Source organism: Dromiciops gliroides, chromosome 2 (genome assembly GCF_019393635.1).
Source record: "Dromiciops gliroides isolate mDroGli1 chromosome 2, mDroGli1.pri, whole genome shotgun sequence".
Taxonomy (NCBI): Eukaryota; Metazoa; Chordata; class Mammalia; order Microbiotheria; family Microbiotheriidae; genus Dromiciops; species Dromiciops gliroides.
The window spans coordinates 551,888,987-551,900,001 of record NC_057862.1 but is presented as its reverse complement, the minus strand read 5'-3'; the positions used below and the strand labels follow the sequence as shown (position 1 = coordinate 551,900,001).

The 11,015-nt window shown below is 41.0% G+C and overlaps 1 protein-coding gene across 1 annotated transcript; it reads right to left on the bottom strand.

Moving 5' to 3' along the window:
• Positions 1-1,767: 1,767 nt before the first annotated feature.
• Positions 1,768-8,735, bottom strand: VSX1 (visual system homeobox 1). Its single transcript, XM_043988894.1, has 5 exons — positions 8,288-8,735; positions 4,970-5,048; positions 4,312-4,435; positions 3,346-3,526; positions 1,768-1,982 (listed from the first exon to the last, which is right to left on the bottom strand). Exons 1-5 carry the CDS (start codon positions 8,733-8,735, stop codon positions 1,768-1,770), a joined length of 1,047 nt encoding a protein of 348 aa, XP_043844829.1.
• Positions 8,736-11,015: the final 2,280 nt, after the last annotated feature.

Below are 11,015 nucleotides of genomic sequence, written 5' to 3'. Positions count from 1 at the left end.
CTCACAGGAAAGTATCTTATATATCCAAAAGCTCTATAGAAATACTAGTTATTACCATATTACAGAATTAACTCCAGTAAAAGATGCTGAGTAGTATACAAACTACCATAAGGAATTCAGGGATAGAGAGGTTCAGTTTAGCTTAAATAATCTGCTATTGTTCAGTCATTTCAGTCATGTCTGACTCTCCCTGACCCCATTTGGGGTTTTCTTGGCAAAGGTACTAGAGTGGTTTGCCATTTTCTTCTCCAGCTAATTTTACAGATGAGGGAACTGAGGCAAACAGGGATAATTAATTTGCCCAGGGTCACCCAGCTCGTAAATGGCTGAGGTCAGATTTGAACTCAAGATAAGTCTTCCAGACTCCAGGTCCAAGGATCTATGCACTATTGGCACGACCTAAACACCCAGCTTAGATAATCAGGGAAGCTTTATAGAGGCAGCATTTCAGTTTGACCTTGAAGAATAGGTAGGAAACAATTCACAATAAAATTGAGTCCAGAGAAGAGGTAATAACAAGACAGAAGAATAGGTAGGATTTCAATAGGCAGAGACCATAAGATTATAAATTTTGAGTTGGAAGGGAATAGACAAGCCAACTAGTCCAATGCTTTCATTTTACAGATTAGGAAATTATCTTAGAGAGAGTTAAGATCTGCCCAACGTCACACAGGGGGCAGAGTTAGGATTCAAACCCAGGTCCACTGACTCCAGGCTCAATGTCCTTTCTTCTACCACATGATGTAAGCTGTAGAACACACAGCCTTCATCAGTGAATAAGGCAGAATGAAGAAAAAGATAATATATTCAATCTACTGGAGTGCATGCATTGAAAAACAAAATTACACAAAATGTTTATTTATGTATACATAATAAATAAGTGATAAACAAAATACAGGAAAAGGAAACATTCAGAAATCCCAAATAACTAAAGTGCTTTTAAACATAAATATAAAAAGACCAAGAATAGATCTGTTCTTATAATACTGTTTTACAGATATTGAAGAATTTTAAAATATTTCCTATGCCATTTCACAAAATAGTCTACTTTCAGGAGAAAAAGAAGATGGAGAATATGGCTTTATTTATACAACTTGGAATTGTCTAAATTTTTTTATGTCAAATCCCATTCAGAAGTTTACAAAATTATTGTATACCAACAAGGAAATAAAAATGTGGTCCAAAGCCACATTCACAGGGTAAGAAGAAAGTACCCTGTAGTTCATAAGGCTGTGTTGATTTTGTCTTTGTTTAAAGACTCCTTTAAAGATTCAGAATGGGTATTGGACCAAACTTCCTGGTATACAATGTGTTCAACTGAGTTGAGTGCCCACTCTAAGTAAGATGCCTGAGAAACTCTCTACCATCTCTTGCTCCCAGTTGTCTAAAGATCAAGCAAAATCTTCCTCCATTTTAATCCTCTCAAGTGATTTTACTGAACTTTTTCCCATTCTAAAAGGAATTGGAAATTTTTCTAAATTACTCATTTGTCCTTAGCAGCTTTGAAGCTTAGAAAGAAAGTTTTATTGACCTATCTGATCCCGACTCCATAAATCGAAACAAGTACAAGTCAATATACTTCATCTTGGGTGATTTTTAACATCTGAAGAATTCTAATGCTAGATATGCACATGTCCACAAGCGCCTTGGGAAGGCCCACTGGAAGTTATTTTCCACCTGAAGCTCCCTCACTCCTAGTTCCCATTGTCCATTGCCTTTCTTATTGATGCAATGATCTTTATTAACATGATCCAAGATCCAAGGCCTTCAATGTGCTTTCTTTTTCTCCTGTTTTGCTGTCCTGGAGAGATCAATAGCAATGTCTTCTGAGTTGTCCATGAGATTGACTTTTTCAGAACTCAACTGGGGCTCTCCACACTTTGATTTCAAGTCTTCCTCTGGGTGGTCATAACCCCAGTTTTCTGATACCTTTTCTTCACCTCCAGATTTCCTCGTCACATCCATGGATTTTTTGTGCATCCCTTAGAAAAAGAATAGTCTTAGAGCTGGAAGGAACCTTAAAATTTTTCTAGTCTAAACTGATCATTTTACAGGAGGAAACTAGGGCCCAAATATTTTTTAAATCCCCCATGTTATAATTTTCATCAACATAATAATAATAATAATAATAATAAAACTTTAAAATGCTATTCAATAAAGTAGAGATAGGCCTTATTATTAGGGCTGGCTTTACCATCACCTATCTGACATTATTTAGGAGGTATTAAGATGGCTTCTCTGACCCTTAATACTATGTACTCTGAAGTCTGAAATTCTACCATTAGAGATCCATTCCCATGTACTCCTTAGTTTCTCAGCTTCTTGATTCAAGATCTTTATTTTATTTCCCTGTCCCCAGGCCTTTCATCCCTGATAAGAGGTTAGCTAGAAAATGTTTGAGAGAGGAAAAATGTTAGCCTTTCCAGGAGGTCCTTTGCACTTCATTGAAGGATTTCTAAAGTTCAAAAAGCTATGAAAACTCAGAATCATGAGATATTTTAAGGCTAAGAGATCATATAGTCCCACCCTCTTCTTTTTTTTTTTTTTAGATGAAGAAACCTAGACCTTCTGGTGGCTTTTTCTAAAGTCACAAAGCATTGATACTGGGCTAGACATTTGGTCTCCTGACTATATGATAGGATATTTTAAGTCATTCATAAAACATATTAATTTCTAATTTTATTTGAATTTTATGCATTCATTGAATTTCCCATCACATAGATGTACCTCAACAAACATACATAATGAGAAAATTTGGATTTTCCCTAAAAACAAGAGATGATTTTTCACTTTATCACTCAACTCTTTTAAATAGTAAGCTTCTTTAGTGCACTTAAAATGACATGGTTTTATAAATTCAATTTATCTACATCTATCATATAAAGGATACAGCTCTTTTATTTTTAAGTCTGAAAAAATAAACTGTTAAGATTACAACACAAATTAACATAAAGAATGTGTCTATACAATTAAAGAAAAGAAATTAAAATAATTCAAGGCAAAAGAAATCCCTGCTGTTAAACATTTTTAAATATACAGGGAGCGTATTGCATTACTTTAGGTAAATCATTCTACCTCTTTTGACTGTTTCTTTATCTATAAAATGAATGGGTTGGATTAAGTGTTCTCTAAAATGGCTTCTAGTTCTAGAATTTTAAAATTATTTCACAAGATACTTTGCTTAAATTCAGTGGATGGTTCCTTAATTCTTCACTAGCATTTTATAAATGCATACAATTTGCAGGACCATTGTTAGACACTCATACGCTATTTTTCTTTTCTAAATCCCACCTAACATTGTTTCAGTAACATCAGTTATTCAATGTGTAGCAAATTCTTTCTTACCAAGTAACCATGGAGCACAGGACCCCACCAAGCCACTCTTGGCAGAGTTGATGATTGATTCAGGGAGTGGTATGGAATGTCTCACCATGGCACCATAGAGACCATACTCTGCCATGACACTGCTCCTGCCCCAACATTTTTCCCTCTTCCTCCACTTGGCTCTTCTATTTTGAAACCAGACCTAATTTGAGATTGGAGAGGAACAAATAAAGCATGCCCAGAAGGAGACAAAGGAGGGGGGAAACATGTGAAAATGAATGGAAGGCCACCTTATTTATGTATGGAGTTCTCCTTGAAGTAGGGCAAAATAATTTAATCTAATTAAGGTGCATTAAATAACTAAAGAACTTTTCAGAAGATATATCCAGAGTTAATTCTCAAAATAACATCTGAAAAGTGATTATCGATTAAAGGGCTAGCCGGTTTCTCTGGAATTTGTGCACATCCTCAGCAAAAAAGAAAAATGGTTGATAACATAAAATACATTTTTCCAATATATTAACATTTTTAAAGAATAATTCATGATTTTTCAGTTTTGTTTAGCTTTGGTTTTGGTGTTATTCTTGGTTTGGATTTTCTTCAAAAAGAGAACATAGAAGTCTCACATATAATTTGACTGTTGCTGATTTTGCACATTGAAAATTATTCTTTTTTTTAAATCTAATTGAGGATTACAAAGGAGTAACTCTTACAAGAAAGAAGAATTAAGAGCCCTGGTATGGGCATTCTGTCGATCAGATAAAGGCACCCTTAACTGGTTTCAAACTTGAAGGACTACCATAGTAAGGACTCTAAGGTGTCATTTATAAAGGAGAAAGAGATCAATATGTAGCATTAAACTATACCTGTGTGCTGATGTCTATCTTTAGAACATGTTAAAAAGTGGAAATGAGTTATGTTTGTGTGTATATTTAAGGAGACATCTATGTATTTTAATTTGAGAAAGGAGAATATTAACTCAAATACCTGTATTCTGTCTTCTGGAAGCTCAGTTTTTAGAGCTAACATTTCCCTGGCATATACATCTGGATAATGTGCTTCATTGAAAGCCTTTTCCAATTCTTCCAGTTGGTGAGCAGTGAAAACTGTCCTGAAGGAAACACACACATGGGTACATAGGTGTCAGAGAAAGCTTAGCTCATCTACCTATGTTGTATGCTTTCCTCCCTCACACCTTCCCTATTCCCTTCCATTAAAAAAAAATAAGCCATTCATTTGCCATTCCCCCAGTCCCCTCTACTCCTGCTGAAGTCTTTTCTTGCAATAGACAAGGTTTCTTGAAAATTCTAGAGGTTTAATTCTTAGGTTCTCTTCAATGAGTTCCATTCTATTATTGCAGAAATCTTGAGTAAGATTTAAAAAAAAATTACCCCCTCAAACCTTCTCCTAAAAATACTGGGAAAGATGGCCCATGTCTTCTGAAGCAGATATAATCACTCCTGTCATCCCCCTAAGAGCTGTTTTAATTCTTTTCAAAATAATACCTGTGTCCTCTCCATTGTAAACTGTGAAATATTTACACCTAACTCAGTCCCTGCCTATGTCTATGAAAAATTACAATAGTAAGGACTCCAAGAGGTCATTTATAAAGAAAAAGAGAACAGTGGCATTAAACTGTACCTACCTATGCCTCCGCTTTTTCCTCTTAATGTGTGATGTGGGTGTCTTCAGTTCACTTTTGTCTTCAGACAGACTGTCCTCATCTATTAGCATTGGGAGAAAATAGAAAAACATATGCTTTAAATTTGAGATGATTTTTCAGATTGTTATGTACACATTTTTATTGTGTATATTGAGGTTATTAGCTCGGCAAAAGAACTGGACAAATGTAAAATATAATTTACATATATCTATCTATATCTTTACATATATCTATCTACTATCTTTAGATAGTATAGAAATATAGATATCGGGGCAGCTAGATGGCGCAGTGGTTAAAGCACCGGCCCTGGATTCAGGAGGACCTGAGTTCAAATCCGGCCTCAGACACTTGACACTTACTAGCTGTGTGACTCTGGGCAAGTCACTTAACCCCCATTGCCTAAAAAAAAAAAAAAAAAAAAATATAGATATCTATCTGTGGATACAGAATACTCAAGGATGTCCCAGTTTCCAGGTAAACCTTCCAAAAGTAGTGGAGTCTTGGGCTAGTTTGGCTGTCCTGGATCATTCTAAAGCAAAGAAAATTCAACCCAGATTAGGAACAATACTAGGGTTGATCCACTAGTGACTGGCCATAGGGCAAGAATATGGAAGGAATCACTTCCTCCTGAGACCTCACACCTGGTATTGCTCCACTAGGCCATGTTGAATGGTGGAACCCTGATCCCTTTACTGGCCCCACTCCCAGAGTCCCCATCACTGTGGCACTGCTCTTCTTGCCCCTGACTTTCTCTTTCCATCTCCCATCTGTATGTAGGCATGTCTCTCTGGGTATGGATTGGCCCCAATCCTGGAATGAAAAAAGTGCTTGCTTAAAAAAAAAACCAAAAACCTTCTGTACTATTCCACCCAAGGACATGATTTAATAATAATAATAATAATAATAACTAGCATTTACATAGTTCTTTAAGGTTTGCAACGCACTTTATAAATATTATCTCATTTGAGATAAGCTTATTATTATGTTTGAAAACCCAAGTATGTAAGTGCTATTATTCCCATCTCAGTGATGGAAGGAAAAAAAAAACAGGCAGAAAGCAGTTAGGTGACCTGCCTAGAGTCACACATCAAGTAAGTGTCCAAAACTGAATTTGAACTCAGATTTTCAATGCAATCCATGGTGTCACCTAACTGCCCTACCATCCTTTTGTCTGGCTATCAACTTGAAGATGAACAAGGGAAGAAAGCAGAGGCAACCATATAGCATGGCATAGTAGAAAGAAGACTGGCTTTGGATTCAGAAAACCTAGTATGGTATAGTGGAAAGAGCATAAGATTCAGTCACAGGATTTCAGTATCTAAGAGGTGGAAGGGACCTTCACTTTAGGAAGAACCCCTCTACATCACACCCAAGTAGCCATCCAGCCTTTGCTTCTTAAGCTTCATCAAGGGAATCAGAGAACCTAGGCTCAAATCTTTGTTTTGCTCCTTACTTACTACCTGTGTGCAAGTGATCTTCCCTCTCTGGACTTTAATTTTCTCAACTATAAAATGGAAGATCTGGACTGGATATTCCCTTCTAGCCTTAAATCCTATATAGAAAAAGCTTCCTCATTCCCACCCCATACCCATCTAGGCACAAACTTTTTATTCCAGGCTTCTTCTCTTATCTAAGTGAAAAAAAAAAACCAGTAAGGTCACTGAAATTCTCTGATATCTTCTCAGAAGAACCTTATGTATAGAAAGGTCTACAAAGGAAGAATTCCACCCTATCTTTCTGGGGAGATTATGAGGCCCTGTAAACAGAACTTTTAGACTCTCCTAAAATCACTAGTAGAATACTGAAAGTTAAAGATTGAAGGGAGGCCAAGGACAGCATAGGATGAAATAGATGCATGAGAAAAAGGCACCAAAGGAGAGGTAGGCTATGAGTAAGTAAAGACAAAATCCTATCACAGTTGTTATTGTTTCTTAATCTCCCTTGGGATATAGGAATTCATCAATGTAAAAACTCCCTCCACAAATACAAATCAGCCACTGCCCATGTAGTCATAAAGAGCTGCTTTAGGCATGGAGAAGTCCCATGGATGACTTGTCCATGTTCAAGTAGCTAATAATATGTGCCAGGGGCAGAATTTGAACTTGGGTTTTCATGGTTCCAAAGCTGACCTGCTATCATAGAATAGAAGAATTCACTTAGGAATGGAAGAACTGCCAAAGGTAAGGGGAATAAGCAGACCTCAATGAAACCAGGGATTTGTCCAAAGTACCAATTTCCTTAAGGAAGTAGCTGTATTAATAGCAGAAGTACAAGGTAAACCAGGGCTGCTTCCTTTTCCTGGCTCTGAAAAGTCAGGACTTTCAGAAGAGACAGTGGTTGTGAGAAGAGGACCGAAAGAAAAGGCGAAAGGGAGAAGACCTCCTGATCCTGGTAGTCCCAGGGAGCTCAGCCCACGTGCCCATTCACTTCCCTAACCCTGACTAACATCAATTTCCCCGGGACTCATGACCCTACTTGGGGGACAGCCAGCCTTGCTCAGGGGAAAAAAAGGCGGAAAAAAAAAAAAAGCTCCGTGCTAGCCTAGATTGAGGATTTTTGCATCCGGAGACTGAAGCTAAAATGAGAAACCGCTAAAATGTACGTTTCTCTGCTGGATCTTGATCCCAGACTCCTAAGGGAGCAGAGAGGGGAAGTTCAAAAATATATTGGCACCTCCTGGAGGAGTTGCACAGCCCCAAAGGGGGGGAAACAAGTTCAGCGCTAGGCTGGGGTTAGAGAAAAGAATGCATGTGGCAAGATCATGGGCACAAGTTGAGGGAGAATAGTAGAACCTAAGGAGGGAGAGAAGCGATTCAGGATTTAAATAGTGCTGTAAGTGGGTCTCTTTGGATTAGATCTGTGAGAGATATTAAATGATCCAAGCTTCAGTTTCAGATGCAAAAACGGAGGTTCAGTGACATGCCCAAGATCGCATAAAGAATAGAGTCAGAATTTGCACTCAGGTCCTCTGAATACAAATCCAGAGCTCCTGTCACTTCTGTAACACAGTCCCTAAATAGAATTGATCGTTTCCCCCCTCCTCCTGGACTCTACCCTTTCCTTAGATCTGGAGAGAAGAGAAAAAGAAATTGGCCAAAAACTGAAACTAGGAAAGATGCATCTTTCGTCTCAAAGTGAAGAAAGTGAAGGGAGTGAAGGGATATAGTAAAAGCTATTGTGGAAAGGGGTTGTTGGGGTTTTGTTGTTGTTGTTGTTGTTGTTTTAAACCCTTTAGGCCCTAGGCTAAAAGGAGAAGCCGAGAGTGAATGAATGGTCTCGGGGGAGGCATGCACAAGTTACCCGAAACGCTTTCCTTGGGCTTCTCAGAGCCCAGCAGATATCGCGGGTGATGCTCGTGATGTTGATGATGGGGGTCTGGTCCCCGGGGCTGCAGGAAGGGGATATCCGTGAGCAGCAGACAGGGGGTCCCACCAGCCGGGGGTTGCTGCGCTGCGAAGCCACAGAAGAAGCCCAGACCTAAGGGCAAGGAGCCCCCGGGCAGAGAGGTCCCCCCGACTCCAGCTCCAGCCCCAGGACCTGGCCCCAGCCCAGCCCCAGAGGGGACCTGGCATCCCGAGCCAGCCCCGGGGCCACTGGGAGGCTGCAACTCTGCCTCCAATCCCAGCAAGTCATTGATGGCGAAGCCTTTGGATCGTAAACTGAGGGAAGCCTTCTCGTGTCCTGGGCCAATGGGCACCAATGCCTTGCCCTTGGTTTTGCCATCTGAGTTCGCATCTCGGCCGGTCATAGCTTCGCCCTTCCCTCCCGGGCTTGTCTCTTTAGGATAGCTTCTGCAGGATCCCGAGTACAAATGGAAGAAGAGAGAAGTCGTTCCAGAGCTTTTTATCTGGGTCCTGGGGCCAGTGAAGCAGGGCAGTGGGTGGGGAAGGCGCTTGGCCTCCAATCAGCTCGGGGAAGGGTCCTGTCGCCTTAGGGGCGTCCCGTGCTTTCAATTCCAGAAGATTAATTACTCCCAATTTCCCTACAATCTGATAATGCACCTTCCCTTCCCTAGCTCAACTCCCAGCTGCTTCCCCCCTCCCCGCACCCCCCCCCCAACTCCCAGCTCCTACCTCCCCTTTGGAAGGCCCATCCCCCTTTCCGAGGGTCACTTTTTCCTTACTTTCCTCCTCCTCCCCATTACCCGTCCCTCTGCCCAGCTGTCATCTCCTTTCTAGTCCCTTCAATCTGTCCCGACCAAACCCGCCCTTCCTCCAACAAACACTTCAGGCGTACGGGTGGGAAGTGGGGGTGGGGTGAAGATTTCACTTAATTTTACCTCTCCGAAAGAGTAAACCTCCTTAGCTCTACAAGCAGTTTAATATCCACCCCCTCGTCTCCCTGGGACCAACACACCGTCCCTTCTCTTCTTAGACCTCACTCTCAATTCCCTCAGGTTTAGAGGGCCTCCTCAGTGCCAAGTTTTTGGTCAGGCTATTCTGATCAGGAACCGTTAAAGCCAGATTTATGAGGCTCACTAGCTCTCTTTCCGCTCCCCCCACCCTCAAAAAAATCCCCCAAAATATCCCTAGCTGTTTCCGCCGAGATGTTCATCTCTCCGTCTCCCCGAGGGGAAGGAGGTAGTGGGTGGGTTTCTCTCACTTAGCTCGCTCGCTCCCGAAGCTGAGGCTTGCTGGTTTGCACAACTCTCCCCTGTCCCCACGGCTGAGATTTTTGTCTCACTTCAATTAGCTGGGTCCTTCGAAGTCAGTTCTTCCCCAGACCCCAGAAGCTGACGAAAGGGGTAGCAGGATACGATGGGGTAAAGTGAGGCATGGGGAACTTGTAAGCCTTCCCCCATCCCAGCCCCTACAGCCTTCAGGCTGTCTGGGGTGAAGGTGAACATCTCACCTCATCTTGGTTTTTTTCGAGCGGGGCGTACTCCATTAGAGCCTGCATTTTCATGGGCCTTTCGAAAACCCCCATGGGTAGAGATTTTTGGAGAGAGAAAAATTCGAAAACCTCAAACTTTAGAAGAAAAAATGCCTACATGTTGTTATAAGCACACGTGCCACTTCACAGCAAAATCTGATTTTCAAATAATCCTAATCATTCTCTCCTCCAGTATTTGCAATAGTTTAATTGGTCTAGGCAAATCTTTCCATACTCTAATACAACCTCTCCACACAGCTGCCAAAATGTTATCCTAAAGCTTATTTCTGTCCATGTCATTGCCCCGTTACTCAATAAATTCCAGTGGCTCCTTATTATCTTTTGACTGGAATAAAAACAAACTCCTATTGAGAATTTAAACCTCTTTACAACCTTTTCTTTCAAACCTTCCCAGTCTTACACATTACTCTTCTCTCCTCAATCATACTTGGTTCTCTCTGTCTCTCTGTCTCTCTCTGTCTCTCCTCTTCTCTCTCTTTCTCTCCTCTCCTCTTCTCTCTCTGTCTCTGTGCCTCTCTCTCCCCTTCTCTCTCTCTGTCTCTCCACTTCTCTTTCTCTGTCTGTCTGTCTGTCTCTCTATCTCTCTGTGTGTCTCTGTGTCTCTCTCTGCACTTCTCTGTGTGTGTGCCTGTCTCCGTCTCTCTCTGTCTTTCTCTCCTCTCCTCTACTCTCTGTCTCTGTCTTTCTGTCTCTCTGTCTCTCTGTGTGTCCCTGTGTCTCTCTCTCCACTTCTCTGTGTGTCTGTCTGTCTCCGTCTCTCTCTCTCTCTCTCTCTCTCTCTTTCTGTCCTCTCCTCTTCTCTCTCTCTCTCTCTCTCTGTGTCTCTGTCTCTCTCTCCACTTCTCTCTGTCTCTCTGTCTCTCTCCCCTCTCTCTGCCTCTGTGTGTCTGTCTGTGTCTGTCCCTCATAGCTCTACTTTGTGTCTCTTTTCCAAAACCTAGAAGCCTGCCCTCCAAATAACTGAACAGAATATAGTGGAATGAAATTTTATTTAAGAAAATGTGGACAAGTTCAAGTATATTTCCTCTGTTGCCTTAGTTTCCATTTCACTGACATCCTACCTACTCCCTACCCCATCCTATCTCCCCAACATGAAGCATCTAGTAGTTGCCCCCACCCTCAGCTCTACAACCAA